Genomic DNA, 24,694 nt, shown 5'->3' with positions numbered 1-24,694 from the left:
TTAATCCGGAGGCCGTTGTTTGAATCCCACTCTAGTAAATCTTTCTTTTTACATAAATTTCTAAATACAGTTACGGGACGGAAGTAGGATTTTCTATTCCCTGGACCAACATAAAGTACCAAGAGTGGCTGAAAATATTGGTGTAATCCGAGGAAGTGTGTAAAAAAAAAAAAAAAAATCAAACTCAAAAATTTTTGAAAATTACTAACACGGATGGGGTTCGAACCCATGAGGACTTACGTCCATTAGAACTTAAGTCTAACGCCTTAACCACTCGGCCACCGTGTTCCATACATACCTGAAGAGGTATGCCACTCTATATTATTAAATATTTCACGTAAATTTTAATTTGAGGAAAACTTGGTGTTTTGAATAGAAGTATGCATTTTTAGTACACTTCTTTAACCAGATTTGTTGTACAAGACGACCATTGAAGCATAAAATGACTTCTAAACAGGAGTTGCTTTTGAAACTTAAGAGGGCGCCCCATCACATGAACAAAATAATAAATGTTGCTGCGGAAACAAAACAATATCACGTGACTAATTGGTATTTTTATCGTGTATGGTTCCCTGACACGACGTCGTGCTAATTTACGCTGTGTTGCTCTACTGACTAAACTGGAAATTATACAGAAAAAGTCCGCTGTGTGGTAAGGATATTTTGTTTTACAAGTAAAATCTTCTTTTTCGTATTTTTTTTGAGATTAGTTTGTGTGCAGTAAAGCTGATGATAGGTAATATTGTCAATATTTACTGAAATCCAAAATAAATGTTAATTTTAGTGCAAAAATGGACTGAGCAGATTTTAAATAAATTACCTACGAATACGATTTTAATTTTTATTTTGTTTTCATTTTCAATTCAATTGTTTGAATTCTAGGCCTACACCATTTTATTTGCTGAATAAACGTCAGTTAATTTGGAAGCCATTCCCAGCCATCACACTCCATAACCCAGGGCTAATTTCACTAGTGCTGCTTTGCGGTAATCACATTTTCGTGCTTATTAAAAAGGCTAACTAAGCTAAAAATGTTCTTTAGTTTAGTTAGAAAAATGGCATTGTCATTGACAACTTGTTGGTCACGGGTATGGTGTTCTCACCGCTGCTTACTCGCTGACAGTTAGTTTTGCGCATGTGGGAAATTGTTGACGAGCGCCCTCTTGAGTCAAAATCGTAAACAAAACATAGCCTTTCAACCGTTGAAAACGATCTGGGGTCATCGCGATTTTTGACCAATTAAAAGCCAAGATGGAAAACTAAACATGAATATGCAATGAAGTTAGTTGCGATGGTCGGATTTTGAGTCGAATTGATCCTTCAAAATCTACGTAATGTGAATTTTCTTGTTGAGAAATAGACCTCACACGTAAGAAATATATAACAACTGATGTTTTCCACTCAAAATTGAGAAAGCAAACCCTTTGAAAACAATTCCCTGTTTATTTTTGTAACACATGACGACGTTCTGGTGAAGAATTTTTATCAAGGGTAATGTACACAAGCATTGGGCAATTGCGCTTTTTGTGACGTGTGCACATTGTATAAACATTGTGCAGTGTATGCGTTTGTTAAGTTTGTATGTGAAACATGTAGGCCGCGTCAGAAAAACGTCGGTGGAATCCCACTGATTTTGATAATTCCAGAGAGGGTTTGCTGCTATATAAACGGAATAATTTGATAAAATAATAATTTTCCTCTACAACAAACATTGTTTTAATATCAGGGAAATTCAATTTTACTCACAACAGTCTAACAAAACTCATCGTTGACGTCATTCGGTCTCGCTGTTAAAGTCATAGAAACATGCACAAAACAGCGATGGGGTCACTGCTATGAATAATTCATCTCATGTTGGACTTTCTGAACATCTCGCGCATGCGCAAAACTAATTGGCACTCGATGTAGAGCTCTGAACAGCGGTGTTCTATAGAGGACAGCCTCCGTCGTTGTTGTGGGAAGTCCGTCGGAGTTGTGGGAATTCCGTCGGAGTTGTGGGAATTCCGTCGGAGTTGTGGGAATTCCGTCGGAGTTGTGGGAATTCCGTCGGAGTTGTGGGAATTCCGTCGTTGTTGTGGGAATTCCGTCGTTGTTGTGGGAATTCCGTCGGAGTTGTGGGAAGTCCGTCTGACATCTCTCTGTGTAAGTTTTTTTTTCATGGTTAAATATTCAGACTTGTCGTGAGGTTTTGTCATAACTTGGGCCTAACTGTTTTTATTACAAAGCACACATAGTTCTAATTAATAAGTCTTTGGTTTATTTGCTGTTTTTGAGGTACATGTATTTAGAACTTGTTGTTGGCGTGTTGTCGGCACTCTGGACTTGTTGTCGGCTTTTAGTAGGACCGGTTGGTCACCCTTGGGTCCCTGGCTAGTTCGTTGGGATAACGTAACCTTCGTCCCGTCGGGAGGTGCATTACGTTATTGCAACGAACCCTGGCCTTAGATTAGACCCAGTAACTGGGGTGCTGTATTCCTTTTTTAGAAATTTTATCATTATCGGTCATGCTAGGTAAATACTCACCCACCAAATGACCAATCCAAGCGTACAAATTTAATTATTGTTGAAAAGAAAGAGATCGGATAATTCAAGTTTTAAAATGTATAATTTATATTTTATACAAGTTTTGTATATATAATGAAAAACAAAATGAATGTTGCTATAGATGTACATGTATTACAGAAGTTGCATTTCAAAGTCAAAGCAATCCCTTTATCCTTTATCAAATTCAGAAAGATCCTGGAAATATGTCAAGCACGTATGGCATGTTGTTAGTTTGCGATAACAGAACCCTCCTCGTGGCCGTCGAGAGGACAGGAGGGTGATCGCAGCTAAACAACAATGCCATTTCTTTGGTCATGTACACAAATCATTTTGCTCAAAGTTCAATATCTTCAGTTGCAGATATTTGTCAAAGTTTTCTTTTTCGAAGAGAGTTTTCTTTTGAAGAATGCAATTGTGTATACATGCTTGAGTTGAGTGGCCAAACAAGGCAGTCACTAGCACTAGCTGCAAGAGTTATTTATACGACCAAGCGAATTTCAATTAACTAGTTAATTTCATAAGGAATTTATTATTCACCACTAATTCAACACTGTGCATCATAAAGCTGTTCAAAACAAAATAATTTTGTTAACCGCTCGCCTTTGGTGAAATTTGATTCATTGCCCACCACTGAAATTGGTCTCGCTGCAACCCTGCAATTGAAACTTGGTTTTTAAACATTCTAGGTAAAGTACATGTACTGCATCTACAAGCATTGTTTTTATAGTTCTTCTCATCTGGTTTTCAGGTTGACGTACTTTACATTAGCAATGGAGAGCTGTGACAAAACTTGAGTAGCAGGTGAGTTATAGAAGTTCAAAACTTTTGGTATTGCATGTAAAGTCTCACAAAGTTTTATTCACATTGATCAGGAAGTTGTCACAGGGCATCCTGTATGCTTTGTTTTTGGAAGGGCAGGGGCACCAAGGCATTTTCTCCTCGGTAAAGGGCAACCTATGAGGAAATTGTACATTTTCACTGTAGTATTTCAAGGGCAGTAAGGCAATGAACAGAGGGCATGGAGGCAAACGCCTTTGTTGCCTTCGTGAGGTATCGGGCCTGTTGTCTTATTTTGTTGTTAATCAATGTATTCAAGGTGTTAATTAGAGTTTGTTAGAATGGCCTTTGAACAAAACCTTTTTGTTTTATTATAAAAATCCATCCTTCATGCTGGAATGGTCCTGCATGCTTAGTTTTTGAAAGGGCACCTTTGAATTTTTCTCCTTGGTAAAGGGCAACCTATGCAGAAATTTTAAATTTCTACTAGGGAAATTCCAAGGGCACCAAGGCAACGACCCTGGGGCATGGAGGCAATCGCCTTTGTTGCCTTCCTGAAGTATCAGGGGGTGCGTTTTGGCGGCTGTAACCAATAATTGTTTCTGACGTCATAACCAAAAGCTCGCAACTCGGTTATCGTTCAGTCTGAACAGCAGAACCAACGACCAACAACCGAAACAGTTTTTGGTTACCGCCGCCAAAACGCACTCCAGGCCTGCTTGTGTGATCAATCAACGCAGTCACCATGGTCACCAGCAGCTGTGTAAATGTAACGAAAAGTTCAAGATCAAAACATAATCATCTCAGGGTCATTCATTAAGATTTAATTTTCAAAAATTTTCTTCACAGGTTTTCAAGGACTAATTTTGTTGTGTCTGTTTTTCTTTGTTTTGTTTTTGGTTTGACTGCGCCTTGAACACCCAGCAGGGTGGATATGTGCGCACTACAAGTCTTATTATTATTACTATTTATTATTATTATGATTCACAGGTACTGTACCAGGGAGGAGAATTATTAGGAAGCTGGCCATTGGGAGTCATCGTTTCAGTTTGGGTCGTCGGTGTGAGATTTCAATCTTTAGTTCTCACCACAACGCTGTATATGAGAATCATCCTTGAGGATTCTGACAAGAATACAAGATATTTACTGTGACTGTAAGTTTTCATTGAACAACATCTTGTTTGTAGACTGCCCTCTACATGTACTGGAATTCATAACCACCTCGTGTCGGTAGACGTTTTTATCGCAAACGTTTTCCTGACTGACTTAAAGGCCCCGCGCTGGACACGTTTGGTAATTTGTCGTAGACTAGTATTTCACTTTGTGTATCCCAACATACATGTACACTCAGTGTATCACCATACACTCAGTGTACTACACTCTATGAATAAAATAACAAATTTGTGAAAATTTGTACTAAATTGGTCATCAAAGTTGCAAGAGAATAGTAAAAATAATAAAACATCCTTGTTGCACAAATGTGTGTGCTTTTAGATGTCTGTTAAAAGGCTTCAGGTCTGAATTTGTTTAATATTTGAGTGAGAAATTACCTCTTTCTCAAAAACAATGTTACTTTAGATGTTAGAGGGAGCTGTTTGCTCGTATCAAGTAACTTTTAGTGCTTACAATTATTTTGAGTAACTACCAATAGTGTCCAGTGCCTTTTAATATCTCCAATTATTAGGATGTACATGTAGATCAAATTTGTCGATGGGTACCTGTGAATGCAGAGATGGTTCTTGTGATTGATTTATAGCCGAGTAGTTCATATTAATGTTGCACAGGTTGCATACTCCCCACTAGGGAGCTGAGATGGTTAAAGGAGTGATTCAAGCCTCCGGTTGTGAAAAGAGCTATATAAAAACGGGTTATTATTATTATTGTTGCAATTTAAGTTTTGAGCACTCATCTTTATAATGATATTCTTCTGTCCGTTATTTGTTTTCAGGGAGGGAATGTTCAGCCTGATGGCGAACTGTTTCCAGTGGATGAAAGCAAGGCGAGAACCGCCAAAGTGAGTTGACTTTAAAGTGTGGCTACTGTTGAAAAATCACAGCCATTTTGAAACTACAATTTATGATCAAAAATATCTTTTTGCCCCTTTTCGAAATGATCGGATTTGGCATTGGATTCAGTTTCAGCTCAGTTGTTTTGACAAGTGCGCAGGCTTTGGGCGTACGCGCTCAGGGCTTCAGACAAGACAACGGAGCCTCAACAAGCCAAATCCAAAGCCGAAGCCATGGTTTCGAAAAGGGCCTTTATAAGTAGTTAACACAAATGTAATTTTTTGAGCCCGAAGTGGCGGAAAGCTGCGGCCTGAGCTCGCAACCAATGACTGTTTATTAATGATTAAATTGTTTAGAATTGCCATTCGTAAGAACAGACTCCCAAAATGCATCCTACTTGAAACAGTAACTGGAAAAAATAGACGGGGTAGGCCTCGGAAGAGGTGGGAAAATGACATTATCACGAACAGCACCTTCTACCCGGAACATTGAAGAGGCGAGAAGATAGGCAAGAGTGGAGAAAGAAAATTCATGGAGCCAACGTCCTGCAGGATACAGTGCAATATTGATTGATTGATTGATTGATTGATTGATTCGTAAGTGAAACCTAGTTTCACTTGAAGCCAAGCTCACCAGAGGCTGGTGATTGTAGTGTCAGACCAGGGCCCAATTTCATGGCTCTGCTTACCGCCGAATTCCATGCTTACGATCACGATTCCCCGCTTCTGTGCAAGCGCCGAATTTCTGCGCTAGCCTTGTAAGCGTAGAAAGCCTAGTAACGTTGAGTATGCATGGCCGAAGCCTAAATTCTCCGCTTACGCCATGAAATTGGGCAGAGTAAACTTATGACCATACAAAACCGCCGTTCTAGTGCTTTTGAATAATAACACCTCACATTATTTTTTTATTGAAACTGAAAAGTTCAAATATCTTTCAATTCTGCTGATTGTTCAATGACATAAATGTTTTCTTAGTGCTTGTTCCAAAAACAGCTCAAATGTGAATCTGTAGAGATAGTGGTCTTATTAATTTTTGGTTTTTACTCATACACCGATGTTTGTTAGCACTGTATACTCAGTACTTTCACGAGTCCTGTGAACAAATATCACAGGCATATTTACTGGGGTGGGATTCAAACCCACGACCCTTGCAATTCTAGAGCAGTGTCTTACCAACTAGACTACCGAGATTGCCAGTAGGTTGAGGCAGTTCGAATCCTATGTTTTGGCAGCGGGTACCGCAATGATACAATGTTAAATTTGCATCGGAGATAAAGAATATTAATTTGGGGTTTTTACCCATACACCGATGTGTGTTAGCACTGTATACTCGAGTCCTGTGAAAAAAATATCACAGGCATATTTACTCGGGTGTGATTCGAACCCACGACCCTTGCAATATGCCTGTGATATTTTTAACAGGTAGTGTTCTTCTCATTTTGATTCTGCTCTTGTAAAAAAGTCTCTGGGGTGGATTTCACAAGGATTTAAGACGAGTTACTCGTCCTAACTGAGGACTAGCCTTAAACTGTTAAAGTTCTTAATATCTCTTAGGACTAGACTGTTTGTGAAATCGACCCCAGGTCCAGTAAACATTTTGAGCTACAATCCCTGTAGTCTTGTAGATTTTTCCCCCAAATCCTAAACCTGCTAAGCTGGATTATTTTCTTCACTTACAGACAAGTAACCCTAGCCCTGATTGGTCTTGACAATGCAGGGAAGACAACAACCATCCTAGGCATTCAAGGAGGTAGGTGTTTAATATAGAGTGTTTAAAGGCATTGGACACCTTTGGTAAATGTTAAAGACCAGTATTCTCACTTGGTGTATCCCAACAAATGCATACAACAACAAATCTGTGCAAAATGTTTCCCTTGCCCTGTTCAGTGAGTAAATGACTTTACATTGAAGTAACACGAAAATCGGTCGCAACCTAAAAAGGTGTCCTCTTCTTTTCAGAATCACAAGATGACGTTGCTCCAACTGTTGGATTCGTCAGCACCAACTTCAAATTTGAGAAGTTTGACGTCACCGTTTTCGACTTGGGCGGTGGGAAGAAGATCCGTCCCATCTGGAAGAGCTACTACGCTGAGATCCATGGGGTGGTGTTCGTACTGGACGCCAGTGATGAGTCACGCCTTCGGGAGTGTCAGGACGTACTCCAAGAGGTCCTGAAGCAGGAACGAATCGCAGGGAAACGGATCCTCATGTGAGTGCCGTGATATAACGATTCCACCCATAAACACTTATCAATCTTCGGGTGGGTTTGAATCCAGGGCCCAATTTCAAAGAGCTGCTTAAACACGAAAAGTAGCTAAGCACAACAAAAGTATGCTTAGCAAAATAAGGTTACCAGCCAAATCACCATGTCACAGCTAAGCAGGGAGTTTTTAAGCATTATTTTTTGCCTATTAAGCAGCTCTATGAAATTGGGCCCTGAGGGGTAATTTTCAGTTGTGTCCTTCAGCAAGATACTTATTACTTCTCTGCACCCAGGAGTATAGGTACCTGTGATGTAATAATAGTAATAATAGCTTATTCTTCTTAATGTAGCGCATTTCAGCACTGAAAGAAATATAAATACACTTTACAAAAAAACAAACATGTTTAAGAGCAATAAATTAACATACAATACACTATAGGCATACATTATAATAACAAATATTAAATTTATTATCAGGCAATAGGAAACAAATGGGATTTGAGGTGTGTCTTGAACTGTTAAATGTTCTGTGAAGAACGGATGTAGCTACATGTAGGTAGAGAGTGCCAAAGTCGGAGGGCGGCACTTGAGAAAGGTCTTGAACCAAATGAATTTGTTCGTACGGCTTTGTGTGGTAAGGAGGAACGGAATGGTCTGGCAGGTACATACGGGATGAGGGGCATGTTCCATGAATTGCTTTAAATGTAGTGATGAGGAGCTTGTACTGTATTCTAGAAGTAGATTGGTAGCCAGTGTAATTATTTGAGAACCGGAGTATTATGATTTGATTGCGCTTTGTTGAACGGGATACCAGATGGGCAGCAGAATTTGAGGGCTGTGATGGGATTAATAGCTTTGCTATCAGACCATCCTTTTACGAAATTTGTCATGTATTTTTTTAATTGTTTGTTTCTCTCTTGAACAGCCTTGCCAATAAGCAGGACAAAGAGGGCGCTCTTGACGAAATTGACATCTGCGATCAACTCAGTCTGGAGGACATGGTGACTGACAGTAAATGCCCATGCCGTGTGGTAAGACAAACAAGTTTTAAGCCAACAGGGTTCAGTTGCACTTAGAGCTGCCAGTAAATGGATCGGTCAGGTCTTGCTTCGGAAATAAAACACAAAACAAGCACTGTGTTTATAGACCTTATGCACATGACACTGACATCATTTGAGTATACATATTGACAGAAGTAATACAGGGAGCAAGTTCGTGGAAGGACCCATAGAATTCAGGATACTTCTCAGTTCTAAAATGAACTGTCCTGTCCTGCTTTTAACTAATACCTGGGCAGAAGGTAGAAAATCGGCCAGGACTACTACTTTAGCTTTAATGGATCGAGGGGATTTCTTGTCATTAACTGCACTACCACTGATTGATTTTTTTATTGGTCTCAACGTTTCGACTAGCTTGCTCTTGTCATCATCAGGAGACTATAAATTGATAGTACTTTGTGAAAAGACGCCCTTTGGCCTGTTTTAAGCAAGGGGTCTCAATCCAGCTACAAGGTATATTATTACTCTGCATTAATCGAAGTGTCGTGGCGGAGCGGTTAAGAGCATCGAATTCAAACTCTAGTGTTTCTGATCAGCAGAGTGTGGGTTCGAATCCCCACCCGTGACACTTGTGTCCTTAAGCAAGACACTTTAAAACCATTGCTTCGTCCTTCGGATGGGACAATAATCTGTTGGTCCCATGTGTTATGTAATGCATGTAAAAGAACCCAGTGCACTTATTGAAAAGAGAAGGGGTTTGCCCCGGTGTTCCTTGCGCCGCAGCACCCTGTAAAGCATTACATGGTGCTATCAGAATAAGGTCTTATAATTCAAAGTTAGTCCCACATCTGGCAGGAAATACTGTATGCTACACCGCCAGGAGCGTCACTGGGTGACTGACATATGCGCTATATAAGAAGCCACAATTACTATTATTAATGTTATATGATTATTCTTGTTATTGTCATTTGCAGGAGACTTGCTCAGCTGTGAAGGGAATTGGGAAGAAGATGGATAAGTCTGTGAATGTTGGGCTGCAGTGGCTGCTTCAGGGCATCCTGAAGGACTGGCCTGTACTAACCGCCCGCGTCGCCAGAGAGCAGGCTGACCAGAAAGAAGCAGACGCTATCGACAGAAAAGCCAAGACAGAAAGGATACGGAAGAGAAAAGAAGAAAGGTAAGATGTGGTTTTGATCTACAGCAGACGTGAATTTCGTCTTTTAGAAGGCAAGGCCACTTTCATGTTGCAAAGGGCACTTCTATTGGAAAATGTTAAAGTCTATGGGAAACTTTTCTATGACAAATTTGGAGGGTCAAATCTTGCAGTGGTTTGCAGTCACAGTGGGAACTTTTGAAGAATGCAGTTTTAGCTGCTATGGTCTAAAAGTTTAAAGGCACTGGACACTATTGGTAATCACTTTTAGCATAAAAACTAACATTGTGAGAAATGGCTCCCTCTGAAGTAGTGTAGTTTTCGAGAAATAAGTAATTTTCCACTAAAATATTTGAATTTGATTTCAAGACCTAAGAATTTGATTTTGAGGTCTCGAAATCAAGCATCTGAAAGCACACAACTTCTTGTGACAAGGGTGTTTTTTCTTCCATTATTATCTCGCAACTTCGATGACCAGTTGAGTTCAAATTTTCACAGATTTGTTAATATATGCATATGTTGAGATACACCAAGTGAAGACTGGTCTTTGACAATTACCAAAGGTGTCCAGGGGCCGATTTCACAAAGAGCAAAGATGAATCTAAACTGCAAATCAATCGTAGTTGCTTGTGTCACAATACAAATCGCTTTGGCGATACTGACAACTCATCTTACGATGAATCTTAGTGCTTTGTGAAATCAAGCCCAGTGTCTTAAAAGAATGTGAATGTTCCTTGTAGAAGAGCAGGACCCAATTTCATGGCACTGGTTATTGCGGAATCTGGGCCTTATGGTCAATGGAATCATACTTTTTACAGGATGCCGTAAGCACAATATTCTTTTGTAAGCGGTGGCATGAATTTGGGCCCAGATTGCTGTAGGAGATGATTAGTAGATGAATATTCCGAGCTTTGAATATTCTGTGGGTCTGTTTTTTTTTAGAGAGCGTAAGGAGGCAGAAGAGAGGAAACGTCTTGGGATTGAGGAACCTCAGGAGGATGAAGATGAGGATGTTGTCATGGGAGATCCCTTCAAGGCTGTCGACAAGAAAACCCTCCAAAAGCAGGTAAAAATAAGGGGCCAATCACCATTATCTACATTTTTCACAAGAGCACAAACCGTACGCTGGGAGGGAGGGGTTAGTGCCTGTCTGCTTAATTTTCTATACAAAAACTTTAAAGCTGTCATTCCCTGGTATGTATAAATAAGTTGTCAAACTACATTTTAAGCTTGTAAATTGTTTGTGTCCTTGAGCAAGATACTTTACTAAAATTGCTTCTCTTCACCCAGGGGTATAACTGGGTACCTGCGAGGGTAGAGGTTGATATTGTGTATGAAAAAGCCCTTGGAGCGCTACGGTTGCCCAGGTTGTATACTCTCCAGGGAGCTGAGAAAGATTAAAGGAATGTTATTGCCCCAATGACTTGGGCGCTTATGTAAAGCGCATTAAAGCCATTGGACCACACTTTGTGTATCACAACTTCTATATAAAATAACAAACCTGTGAAAATTCAGGCTCAATCGGATGCGGAGTCGGGAGAAAATAATGGAAAAACCCACCCTTGTAACAGCACGTTTTGCCGTGTCATGACATGTGTTTAAAATAAATCTGTAATTCTCGATATCGAGAATTGATATTGTTTTACTGTTTTCTCAAAAAGTAAAGCATTTTATGGAACAATATTTCAAGAAAAGTCTTTTACCACTACCTTCTGTAAACCCTGTAAGTTAGTTGTGATTTTTTTTCTTCTTTTTAACCGAAAGGGTCCAATGGCTTTAAGACGGTTATTATGAAATGCACTGTATAAGAACCTTTTTATTATTATTATATTTGTTTATTTCAACAGGCAGAGAAAAAGAAGAACACTAAAACAGGGGGGAAGAAGGGAGATATAGAGAATGTTGAGCCAGAGAAACTCAACAACAACCAATCGGCATCTTCAAGAGATATGGCAGCGGAGGAGAACAATGACACAAACTCTCAAGTATCCCAGAGTGCATCCGGGGAGAGAAACGCAGAGGCTGAAAAACGACTTCGTAGCGAAGAAGCGGTGATCGGAGACGATAGGAACGAGAGAGGGGTACATGCAAGGGCTGAAACAGAAATACAGGCTGCTGGGTCTGACAACGCTGATATCGTCGTACCACAAGGTAAAAATGATATAAGAATAATTGTGAACAGCAAATATTATTAAAGTTAATTCAAATTTCCATAAAACTGAGGATGTGGTCTGAACATCCATTTTAAAAGAAGTTTTGTCCAGCTTCTTGTTATTTTGGTTTGTAAATATCCATCAGTTAAAGTGGATGGAAATGAATGTTTTATGAATATTTGTTTGTTCTGAAACTTATTATGTATTCCATACTGCTCAACTGGAAAATTATTTTCTAGTGTTTTTGTGTGTGTAATTTTTGTCCACAGAAAAGAAGAAGAAAAAGAAGAAGAAATTAAAGAAGAAGAATAAGTTGGCGCCTTTACCTCTGGACGGAGGTCCAGATGAGTTGGCTCCACCTCTAAGTGTTCCGTCCTGGGCATCGACTATGAATCAACGCCCGCTGACAAGACCAATCCACCAGCCGACACTAGATCCCCTACCAGAGAGGATAAGTCCAAGGCTCGGCCCCATCGAGTCCAAATCATCATGTGAGTATGGCCTGTATGGATCATGTCAATAATAATAATAATAACTAATTCTTATATAGCGTATTCACAATAACCGTATCAATGCGCTTAACGTTAGTGCCCTGGTCATAGGGCCAATGACATCACTTTTTAATGTTTTAATAATAATAATAATAACAACCGTATTTCTATAGCGCTCAGAGGAAAACAAAAGAATAATTAAGCATATGAAGATTTAAATAGATATGTTTTGAGAAGAGTCTTGAAAATTGAGATCGTGGTGGCTCCCTTGGGAGTATACAACCTGGGCAACAGTTTATATTGCTCCAAAGGCTTTTTTCATTCAAAATATCAACCTCTACCCTCGCAGGTACCCATTTATACCCCTGTGTGAAGAGAAGCAATTATAGTAAATTATCTTGCTCAAAGACACAAGTTTCACGACCAGGATTCGAACCCACACTCCGGTGACTTATCACCAGAACTTGATTTCGATGCTCTATCCACTCGGCCATGAAACTCTGCACTCTATATGTTGCTCAATAGGGCTTGAATTTAACACTGGATCCAGAGGCCAGAGGATTTTAGTGTCAGGCCAGGGTAAACTCACATTGGAACAAGCCCAGTGGTCTTATTAATTTTTGGTTTTTACCCATACACCGATGTGTGTTAGCACTGTATACTCGGTACTTTCCCAAGTCCTGTAAAAAAAATATCACAGGCATGTTTCTCGGGTGGGGTTTGACCCCAAGACCCTTGCAATTCTAGAGGAGTGTCTTACCAACTAGACTACCGAGGTTGCCCAGTAGCAAGAGGCAGTTTGAATCCTATGTTTTGGCAGCGGGTACCACAATGATTGGAATAGATGTTAAAGTGGTCTTGTTTTTCATTTGTATAACACCTGTTTCACACATGCGCTCCAGAGTCGCGCCGGACGAAATAGATTAGGATCGATTCTAGGTCAACCCAAATAAATGTTGGTTTCAGACAGGCTTTCATAACACAGCTTTTACATTACACTCAGCTCATGACCAGATCAATGTCCGAAAACCAAGTTGCTCCAGAGTCGTTCGCAACGACTGCAAAAGTCGATCTTTCAACTTCTAGCACGCCCAGTCGCTCCGAACTGTTTCAGACGTCAAATTTTTAATGTACTCAATTCAGAATTCTAAACCCTTTTTTGTTTTCTTTCCAACAGTAAATGGTGACAAGTTAATTGGTATTCCGTCAACAAGGACCCAGCCAAATGTCGATCAAGATGACGACGTCATAACATGACGACCGTGAATGATTGAAGCGTCACCAAAGTCACTGCCAAAGAAAGAAACAAATCTCTGCTAATGATGGAGAAAAAAACACGGTATTTGTAAACTGCAACTTAAACCTAATTATAGGCTCTGGACACGTTTGGCAATTGTCAAAGACCAGTATTCTCACTTGGTGTATCCCAACATACATGTTATGCAATAAAAAACCTGCAAAAGTTTGGGCTCAAATTGTCAACGAAGTGGCCAGAGAATAATAAAAGAAGAAAAAAACTTTTGTACAAATTAGTTTGTGTGCTTTCAGATGCACAATAAACGACTTCGGGCTTGAAGTCTTTTATTGATTGAGTGAAAAATTTACCCCTTTCTCAAAAAATACATTACTTCAGAGGGAGACATTTCTCACACTTACAAAAACAAAAAAAAATCTACAACATTTAAAAATATTATTTACCCTAAAACATTACAGTGATGAATTGCTTGCAATTTAGTTGAATGGTGTGTTGTACACCATGTGACATCACATGTCTACAAAAGAACCCCAGAATATTGACTTCCTGCAGGCACGACTTGTAGTAAAAATCTTACATTTGATTGAGATTGTATTGTCTGGTTTTCTATCAACTTTTGATATAACGAAATGGTGGACATCTAAAACTCATTCAGCCGTTATTTTTTATATCTCTTGAATTTATGTGTCAATTGAGACATGTGTAAATTAAGACACAAAATAATAAAATCCTAAATGAACAGGGTTCGATTTCACAAAGAGTTAGGACTAGTTCTAGGAGTTATACAAAACTTACACTGTATGGCTCGTCCTAAGTTAGGACGAGTAACTCGTCCTAACTCAAGATAAGACTAGTCTTAACTCTCTTTGTGAAATCCACCACAGGGCTCAATTCCACAAAGCACCAACGTGCACAAGTTGTCAGCGTTGCCATAGTGATGTATATTGTGACAACCCACTTTGCTTAGCAGTTGAGATTGATTCACACCTAAGATCAATCTTAGCTCTTTGTGAAATCGAGCCTAGGGTAGTTAGTTTCAGTAAATACATCTCCCCTGCCAGGAAGCAATTTTAATTGACATCCTCAACAAAATTCCTGATTATTTTTTAAGGATCCCTTTTTTAAACCTATTTTATTAGCAGGGATGAGATTGTAAAGACTTTTGGCTGAATTCAGACTTTTTATGTCGACCTGGTGAAGAAAATCAGACAATATTTTTTTCCACACATAAAGAAATCCTGCTCATTGGTCTACTTCTCTGGTGCTTTGGATACTGTTTCCAAAAGCTCCTTGGAATCTATAACCACAGGGGTTACCAAAGTGTAGAAATGGCATCATTTCAACATATCTTTGAATTTGTATCCAAGTTTCAGACTGTTTCATTAGTAATGACTCACACCCCTGATTTAGAAGAAGAAAAAAAGTAACAATTGAAAAGCAGTGGCAATTTTGATGAGCAGAACAAAAATTGCTGCCAGTAAATGCCCTGAGAAGGTCACTTTTTTGTAAACAAAGTCAATCAATGAAGTCAGTGCAATAATGTATCTATACAAAGTTGTTGAATGAATTTGAATTTTGGGTAAATGCAATTTGTGTTTGTACTTACCTTTCAGTTTCTAAAGTGCCTGAGGGAATGTTACAACAAGTTACTGGTTTTAAACCTGGGTTTTATTTATCAGAGATAGTCCTAACTTAGGACTAGTCTTTATGGTGAGGAAGGCAGCACTCGTCGTGTGAGACAAATCTTAGTGCTTAGCGAAATCAAGCCAAGTATGCTTTTGAAAACCTTTATTTGTTTTAAATTATGCCCTTGAAACTTGAAGACTTTTTTTATCAGGATTGATCCATGTTGCTGTTTTTCCTGAGATCGATTTCACAACGATAGTCCCTCTAAGGACTAGTCCTACTGTAGGACTCTTTAGGAGTTATTAAAAACTGACGGCTAGTCCCAAGTTAGGACGAGTAACTCGACCTAAACTCGAGATAAGAATAATCTTAACTCTTTGTGAAATCCATCCCCGGTCAGCCTCATGTAACTTTTTATCAGATATTTGTGTTAACTCCCCTGAGCTCCTCGATCATTGGTGTCAATTGATCAGCCGTAGAGACAGCAAGGGTCCGTCGCGCCGATCTCCTGTGTTCACGTCCTACAGCCTCACGCCACATGTGGTTGATTTCGCTAAGCCGGCCAAGTTGTTGGGCCCAGGATGATCGAGGGCGGCCTCTAGGTCTCTTCCAGCCAGCCGAAGCTGGTGCTTGACCTCCCCTGGTGTTGATGGCTATGCTTAGTGCTTTTTTAGCTGGGATGTTGTCAGCTAGGCGAGCGACATGACCGAAGAAGGCAAAGGGGTGGTGTTGAATTTAGTTGGTTGATGGGGGGCAGACATGTTCTTTGGGTGACCTCATTGTTGTTGACGAAGTGGAACCACTGGATGCCGAGAAATGATGTGCTCATGGCTTTTATAAGCCTTGATTCAAGGCTGTTGGTGCAGTGTGCCCAGGCGCAGCACGATTCGGCAACAACTGCAGTGCATAGACAGTGTTACGCGAACAGCGTGTACATTGTACAGCGAGATCAGTAAAGCAAAGTCGCGAGTACGGTCGTTCTTTCAACCTCGTACGGTGTGGCTCAAACAACATAAAAAGCACTCCGCACAGTACACAGACAGGTACATGTACAATGCACACACTGATCCGAAAGGGAGTTTGGAGGGGAAGCGGGTTGTTATTAGACTTGTGGTTGAGTTATTAAATGTTTGCTGCAGTGACAGTGTACAATACTCTTGCACTGCTTCTGAATCCTGACTAGTCTTGTCCCAAGACAATAGTGCTGTATATTGGATAGTGTACTGCGCTCAGTTGTAAGTCGCTAAAGCGCGCCCTCTTATGGTATGATTTACTGGCGAGCTTGAAGTCTAAACTACTCTGGCGAGCTACTGATAGTAGCGTGCAGTCAAGCTCTAGTCAAAGAGGGCGCCCTTTAGCGATTTACAACTGAGCGCTTTACAATATCCAATATCGGGCAAAACCGTCTTGGGACAAGACTAACTCCTGACTAGTGCCCCACTTGCAGGTGCCAGTAGTTTCTCATGATAGCAGTATCCACAGAGTTGCATGTGAGAAGTTCCCCTAACATCGCACAAACATTTCCTGATATGTCTAAAAGTCTTGGTTTTTATTTGATTTGTATTACTTTTTTTCTGTAGTATTCAGTGATTTTATTTTATGTGATTATACATATTTATACACAAAATAAAAAGATGATTGTATTCAACATTAATTTTTTCCTGGATCAGTACATCTGTAAATATTTATTGTCAACAAAAATAAATTTATCCAGTAAAGAAGACATTTACTTTGTACATTGTGTTTTATCAACTGTTTTGTCTTTCTAAGCTATCAATATCTTTATCCGTTATTTAAAAACTTAAAGTGAAAGAAATCAAGGGACTATAGTGCAGTGCATCTAAAAATAAATATATACATATATAATTAGCTATTGCTTACCAACCAAAAGGACCTATGGTATAAATGAAAACAAATTGTTTATGGCCTGTTGCTTTAAACCCCAGCCGAGTCTTTCTCAAAGACTGGTTATTTTCTCCAATCTAAAGAGATTTGTCTGAACCCAAGCTTATAGAGCTGATAAAGCAGAAAACAATGTGCTATTAGCAAGAACGAGCAGGTACCTACCAGTCACATTATATGGTATATGTAAACATTGTATATTGGCTGGTAACCTTATTCTGGTAAAGTGAACTTGTTGTGTGCTTATGCTTATTTTTATGCTACTTAGCTAATAAGTAGTCGTTTGGTGGATGCGTTAAGCTAGTCAGTAAGGAATTCCAATGGGACAAGCAAACTCTTCCTGCATAAATTGGAAGCTGACATCCACATTATTTATGCTAATTGGAGGGGCGGGGCTAGCATGCACATCGACACTAAAAATCACAAAAAAATTTAATACTGTGTTGGGGAGGGGGTATTTTAAAACCTTTTTAAAGGATTTTTCTCTCTGTTTTAATTGTGGTCTTGCAAAAAGCTGAGCTACCAATGAAGGTACAAAGTTGTTGTAAATCCCCCGCCCAAAATCGAGTCCAACCCTATTTGACTTGTATTCAAAAATTTTCAACTAAAACAGGTAAATTTATATTACTGACAGTTGACCTGCTGCCTCGCTAAAAACCAAAAACAAACAAGTGTTATTTTTAAGAGGTCAATTAAGACACAAACTTGAACATTTAATTGTTGAGCCATTGTATTTTTTTTTCAAAATGTGCCCGGAGAGAAGGGTTTTACTGGTGCCCTGAGCAAAGCATCCAGGATTTGTAAAATATTAGTGTTCACTGATTGATCAGTTCTATTTGAGTCAAGGAGACCAATTAATTTCCCTTTTCATAAAGTTTTACTGTGAAAATTCGGGCAAAGGAGCCCGCCCTCAATACAATTAAGAAATTATAGGCCGTGTCCAAATTAGCGGCTACAGCTACGGCTACGGCTAGCTTTATGTGTCCTCTTGCGTTGAAGTATTGGACATCCCCGCTTAGCAACGCCCTTTGCAACAGTCGTAGCCAACAATTCTGATGCTGGCTATTTTGCGTAACGGTCACCGACAGCGATCCGCACATGCGCAATTCTGCGCGCGTGGTATGAACCAAGATGGCGACTTTTGGTCACATTGAAGGTAAGACCACTCTAACAAAATCTTAGTTTTTAGGAGTTTTTCAAAACAAATATGACGATAATTTACAAATGTTTGTCGTAAAGGGGCTTTTACTGTTCCTTTTTAATTGAAATAAAGCATGAACATTTCAGTTAGAATAGAAGAAAAGACTGCAAGTTAGCGTAGATGTATCCGGCAGGATATTTTGCTGACTGAACCAATGGAGATGGAGATGGAGATGGAGATGGAGAATAGTTTGATTTGGGAAGTGGATTAAAACAAAAACGGGGCTTCCTCCCGCGCCGTTACGTTTCCGTTTATTTAATACACGTGTTTGAGGCTTTTCCTGGCCGATATCCCCCACAGTAATTTGCTTTGTTGTGAATTTTCAAGTTGACCATTTTGGGAGGCTGCTGCACTGGGGGGAGGGGGGGGGGTGGGGGGATGAATGGTTTGGTAAACATAGATGTTTAGTCAGATCAGATCACCACATAAAAGTATTACAATTTCTCTGCAGCCCCTCTTTACCCCTTCCTCTAATTTATATTTAATTTTTCAGTTTGGCACATCAATGCTGGATAACTTTCCGTATGGCGCCACCCCTGGATAACTTTCCGTATGGCGCCACCACTTTTTCACTCATTTTTACAAAAAGGGATATCTCATTGAGGTAAATTAGATGCTGTATTATTTCATATCGAATGAAAAAGTGGTGGCGCCGTACGGAAACTTTTCCCCACCCCTTTTTCATATTTACAAAAAAGGGATATCTCATTGAGTTAAATTAGATACTATATTATTTCATATCGAATGAAAAAGTGGTATATAACCAAACTTATGACACTAAGTGTGGAAAAGTTTCCGTATGGCGCCACCACTTTTTCATTCAATATGAAATGATATAGTATCTAATTTTTTTACCTCAATGAGATATCCCTTTTTGAAAAAAAATTGTTAAAAAAGTGGTGGCGAGGTGCGGAAAGTTATCCCTAAGTGTTAGGCCTACTAGTGTCTTAGAAGCTTGTGCAAATTGGTCCTACTTCTTGGGTATAAAATAAATTGTTAATTATTGAATGAAATGTTTCTTGGTGATAGTAACTTGTAAAACACAGGAAATTCATGCCATTCTGATAATAAATACCACTTGCAAGGTGTCTTTTCTCTGCGTCCACATGCCAAAGTGAAAATTTTGTATTGCGGGCTCTTTTCATACATTCTTTATCATAATGATTATTCTGTTATGTATCCTTATTTCATTTTAAATGCAGCTATCCTGATGAGCTTATTGGAGAGAAACCAACAATAACTCATGGATGTCAAACTGGCCTGGCTTGTTGGATCTGAGATGAACAATAATTACTCATGGATTTCACACTCGCCATGGCATATTGAATCTTAGATGAACAATTACTCATGGATGTCACACTGGCCCACCTGCTTGTTGTATCCGTGACCAACAATTACTCATGGGTGTCACAATGGCCTGGCTTGATGAATCTGACACAAACAATTACCGGTACTCATGGATGTCACACTGGCAAGGCTTGTTGGGCTGAGACGATTGATTTACTCATTGATGTCACACTAAACTGGTTTGATGAGTCTGAGACGAACAATTACATATGGGTGACACACTGGCCTGGCTTGTTGTATCTGAGATTAACAGTTACTCATGGATGTTATACTGACAGGACTTGTTGTATCTGAGATGAACAGTTACTCGTGGATGTTATACTGACAGGACTTGTTGAGTCTTAGATAAACAATTACTCATGGATGTCAAAATGGCCCGGCTTGATGAGTCTGAGACCAATAATTACTCATGGGTGTCACACTGGCCCGACTTGTTGGATATGAGATGAACAATATTACTCATTGATGTCACACTCGCCGGTTTGTTGATTCTGCGACCAGTCTACTCATGGATGTCACACTGGCCTGGCATTGGGTCTGAAACCAGCATTTACTCATCACACTCTGGCCTAGCCTGGCGATGAGCGATCAACGCAGTTGTGCTCTCATGCAAAGGACTTTTAGTCATCAAGTTTTATCTGAGCATTTTCTCTCGAAGAAAGACCTACCGCCTGCTGTGATGCAATCTTCACTATGAATCTTAGCAGGTGAGTTTACATTCTAATGAGTATTTGTTGTTTTTATTCATACGTACAACTGGCAATTCAGTCCCTAGTAAATATGGAAGTAACTCTTAACAGTTAAAAAGTAGGATTTAAAACTTTGCGTGGTGGAAATAAGATATGGAAAAGTTTGCGGTAACACCATGTAATAACTATCTCTTAATGAGTTGGGGTGGTTCTGAAAAGAACCGTTGGATTAACTCGACGTTTCGATCAGTATGCTCTGATCGTCTTCTGGAGAATGCTGGACTCTGATGCTGCATGCTGCTTGAGTACTGGGCGGCGGATTAGCTTGGTGATGCACGAGGGCGGCGGATTAGCTTGGTGATGCACGAAGGCGGGGAAAAAAAAGAAAAAAAAAGTTAAAAGGTCAACATAGTTTTTTCCTTTTATTATTTCTCTGAACAAAAGAAGTCATATCCTGACATTTTTTTTATTAATAAACCACTACCAATCATTGAAGGTTTTTTTAGGAAAGCTGATAACTTCAGCTAACTTCAGGTATTCATCACACTCAAATATTTTGTTCATTATTCTCTTGCAACTTCGGTGACCAATTGAGTAAATATTTTCACAGATTTCTGCATATATGTTGGGATACACCAAGCATGGAGGTAGAAATACACACAATGTTTTATTTCTACCTCCATGCACCAAGCTTTGAAAACTTCCCAAAGATAACCACCTCCAGTGCCTTTAAGATTACTGTTTATTGAGGGGACAAATCAACCTGATACTTGGTCAGCCTTTTGGTCTGACCTTGTTTCAGGTCAGCCTTATCTGGTCAACACACTGTAGGGAGTAGGGACAGACCAATGTTTACATTCAGCTAATTACCCCCATGAGACTGTGTTGTGGGGGAAGTGAGAAATGACATTCCAGAGAATTATTCACCAATTAAAAGATTTCTTGGCTTGAATGGATAGTATATCTTGAAATCAGGGTGATATTCAGTGTGGTCAGTCAATGGTCTGGGGCCAATCAATGTGGTTTTCCCAGTTTGTATCCTCCTACAATCAGTGCCTTTTTTAAACAAGTTGATACACCATTCAAAACAATTCAAGTGAATGGTTTTGAATGTTATGATTACTGTGCACACAGTTGGTTCCCCAAGTGGCTTTGAATGGTGGTGCAGCTGGTATAGAATCCTTTGAGGATTGTTTTTAGTGGTGCAACACTAAGTCATGACTTTGAGTGATACCAGGCGGTGTGGGGGTGACCAATCTGCTGGCTACGAGGTTATTACCATACACTATTTCATAGACACTTCAGGTTTTGTTTAAAGGGTCTATGTAACTTTTGTAGGACAAAAAACACAATGTCCACAGATTTACACTAAACTTACACAGTTTGAAGATAATGATAGTAGAAAGCTTCCCTGAAAATATTACGGGCTGAGGTGCTGTTGTTTTGGGGAAATGAGTAAAACAATTTCATGAAAATTATTTTAATCATTTACAAACGTATTTTCATGGCATTGTTTTACTCATTTCTTAAAAACTACAGCACCTCAATAAGTAATATTTGAAGGGAAGCTTTCCACTATCATTATCTTCAAACCCTGTAAGTTTAATTTAAATCTATGGACATTTTGAAAAGGTACCCAAATCCTTTAAAACCCTAACAGACCAAACCCTTCGGAAACATACTGCCCAAATCCTTCAATATCCTTCAGTTTGAAGTTGTCGTAAACCTAAAGTGTCCAAATCCTTCAATATCCTTCTCCTTGTTGTAAATGAACATACTATCCCAAATCCTTCTACATCCTTATGTGTTTATAATTTAGTTTAGAGCTCTGTTCGGGCCCTTGGTGTATTATATTTGATATGTGCGCCATTTTGAATAGGTTCTTTTTGTTCTTTTCTTGGCTCAGTCAACAGATATTTTAGGGTGGAGTCCGTACCATAATATTAAAATCACATAAACTTTCATATTGTTGATACCCATTGACCTATGTACCTCACTGAATTTGGCTTATTGTTATTGAAATCAATTTATAATTTTACATAATATTACCCTCAACCAAATGGAAGTGCCCAGCTGTATTATGGCCAGGACAATTCCAAAGATTCCAATGGCATGAATGGTGTGTTTACAAAGCCTGTGTGGTATACAATGAACACCCTATGCATGTGAACCCTAAAACAATGACCAAGCTAACAAAGAAAATTTCAGTTGCCAAACAAAATAATATGTCTCCACCGGTAAGAGCCCAAAACCTTCACAATCCTGTTTTGGCCAAGCTACATGAGACCTAATACCTTCAAAATCCTCCTTTGTAAATAGCCTAATAGCCCAAGTCCTTCTTAATCTCATCCTCATACAAACTCATAGTGCCCCAAAGCCTTCAAAATCCTCCTGTGCTGCAGATCACTAAAAACCCAAGTCCTTCTTTGTCATACACTTCAGCAATGAGGATATTGAAGGAGTTGGGCCCTTGGCAGTGGACACTATTGGTAATTACTCAAAATAATTATAACAATAAAATCTTTCTTGGTGACGAGTAATGGGGAGAGGTTGATGGTTTAAAACATTGTGAGAAACGGCTCCCTCTGAAGTGCCATAGTTTTCGAGAAAGAAGTAATTTTCCACGATTTTGATTTTGAGACCTCAGATTTAGAATTTGAGGTCTCGAAATCAACCATCTAAACACACCTTCGTGTGACAAGGGTGTTTTTTATTATTATCTCGCAACTTTGATGACCGATTGAGCTAAAATTTTCACAGATTAGTTATTTTATGCATGTGTTGAGATACACCAACTGTGAAGGCTAGTCTTTGACAATTACCAATAGTATCCACTGCCTTTAACAGCTTGCTGGCCATCTGAAACCATTCGGCTATGGTAATGCACACAGGCACATTGTAGGCACAGTGTATGCACAGCTCAAAACCATCTGAATGGTTTTGAGAGGTAGAACAGCTTATCATCAACCCTGCTCAAATGGTACTGCCAGGTACAAAACCAATGGGGTTGTAAAAGTTAGTGAATTTTGAATGGTTTTGAAGGTGTATCCGTAGGAAGGTTAAAGCAATAGACACTATTGGTAATTGTCTAAGACCTGTCTTCTCACTTGGTGTATCTCAACATATGCATAAAATAACAAACCTGTGAAAATTTCAGCTCAATTGGTCGTCGCAGTTGCGAGAGAGTAATGGAAGGAAAAAACACCCTTGGCGCACAAGTTGTGTGGGAGGTCTTGAATTCAATTCAAATATCTTATTGAAAAATTACTTCCTTCTCTAAAACAACGTTACTTCAGAGGGAGCTGTTTCTCACAATGTTTAATACGTCAATAGCTCTCTACTGTTGGTTACCAAGTAAGTTTTTATGCTAACCTTTGTTTTGAGTAACTACCAATAGTGTCCAGTGCTTTTAAATGTGGCTCGTCACATAAACTATGTTTGATTACCTCTATGACTAGTATCACTGTTATTCCTCATAAGATCTAAATCTATCTTGATCATAAGATGTTATCTGTTTCATTTGAATGCAGTGATCTTATTGAGCTAATCAGAGAGAGCAACTTCACCCCTCATGGATGTAACGTATACTGGCTTCGCCATTGTCATCTCAATGGATCTGAGTCTTCATCAAGTGTTATCTGAACTTTCTTTCCGAAGAAAGTCAATCTGATGTCATCAAAGACCGTCTTGATGTGACATCAATCTTCAATATGAATCTTTATAGGTGAGTTATCAACCTAATGAAACTCTGTGTGAAAAAACAATACCTCTGATGGACAAATACAAACTGAAACACTATCCTAAGATACGTGAAAGTATCAATTGAACCGATCTTGAACAATGAAGGAATGTCGTTCAATTGGTGTCAACAGGATTTCCAAATGAAAAATTTCCCTTTTCAATGAAAGTTATATATGCAAGTTCAGGTCAGCCTAACACATGTTTACGAACATTGTTGTTTGATGAAATAAAATTAAAAGCTATTGAATTAACAAGATATTTTCCAGCGAACAGATTTATACACCCATAGTAAACCACACAGACAGGTTTAACCGTGACATGGAAATTGCTTTGAAACCAGGAACTTTGTTGAGATTGCAGTTTGAGTATTCAGAACCAGTGAATCCAAGAGTAATTTTCATTTCAAATGATACGTTTTCATAATTATTTTCATTTCAAATTATATGTTACAAAACATAAGCAAACAGTGCGATGTAGAGATGTCGCGTCCACTCTTTGAATGGAGTGAAGAACATTTGTTCCATATTATATGTTTGTACAATTGTTGTCCAATAATCTGTTTATACCTTACAGCCAGCTTTCTACCATCTCAGTAAGGGGTGAGTTTAA

The 24,694-nt window shown here is 39.2% G+C and overlaps 1 protein-coding gene, 1 long non-coding RNA gene and 1 other non-coding gene across 3 annotated transcripts; 2 read left to right on the top strand and 1 right to left on the bottom strand.

Annotated features, from left to right (window-relative positions):
• Nucleotides 1-205: 205 nt before the first annotated feature.
• Nucleotides 206-288, bottom strand: Trnal-uaa. The gene has a single exon. It is a non-coding gene; the product is annotated as a tRNA-Leu (tRNA).
• Nucleotides 289-614: 326 nt separating this feature from the next.
• LOC117296359 lies at nucleotides 615-4,447 on the top strand. The gene is made up of 3 exons (XR_004519745.1): nucleotides 615-652; nucleotides 3,293-3,345; nucleotides 4,312-4,447. It is a non-coding gene; the product is annotated as an uncharacterized LOC117296359 (long non-coding RNA).
• Nucleotides 4,448-4,455: 8 nt separating this feature from the next.
• LOC117296358 (ADP-ribosylation factor-like protein 13B) lies at nucleotides 4,456-13,649 on the top strand. Its single transcript, XM_033779237.1, has 10 exons — nucleotides 4,456-4,475; nucleotides 5,270-5,335; nucleotides 7,006-7,076; nucleotides 7,286-7,535; nucleotides 8,455-8,560; nucleotides 9,502-9,704; nucleotides 10,623-10,746; nucleotides 11,528-11,831; nucleotides 12,103-12,324; nucleotides 13,502-13,649. Exons 2-10 carry the CDS (start codon nucleotides 5,277-5,279, stop codon nucleotides 13,579-13,581), a joined length of 1,419 nt encoding a protein of 472 aa, XP_033635128.1. The 5' UTR covers nucleotides 4,456-4,475; nucleotides 5,270-5,276; the 3' UTR covers nucleotides 13,582-13,649.
• Nucleotides 13,650-24,694: the final 11,045 nt, after the last annotated feature.

The sequence above is a fragment of the Asterias rubens genome, chromosome 11, assembly GCF_902459465.1.
Source record: "Asterias rubens chromosome 11, eAstRub1.3, whole genome shotgun sequence".
Classification (NCBI taxonomy): domain Eukaryota; kingdom Metazoa; phylum Echinodermata; class Asteroidea; order Forcipulatida; family Asteriidae; genus Asterias; species Asterias rubens.
Note: the sequence above shows the minus strand (reverse complement) of the source record. Positions and strands in the feature narration are given on the sequence as shown.

Excerpts from the sequence above, each read along its gene's own strand:
- LOC117296358 (XM_033779237.1), top strand. The coding sequence starts at position 5,277 with ATGTTCAGCCTGATGGCGAACTGTTTCCAGTGGATGAAAGCAAGGCGA. Across the intron at positions 5,336-7,005 it reads GCAAGGCGAGAACCGCCAAA|ACAAGTAACCCTAGCCCTGA; the intron begins GTGAGTTGACTT and ends CTTCACTTACAG. Across the intron at positions 9,705-10,622 it reads CGGAAGAGAAAAGAAGAAAG|AGAGCGTAAGGAGGCAGAAG; the intron begins GTAAGATGTGGT and ends GTTTTTTTTTAG.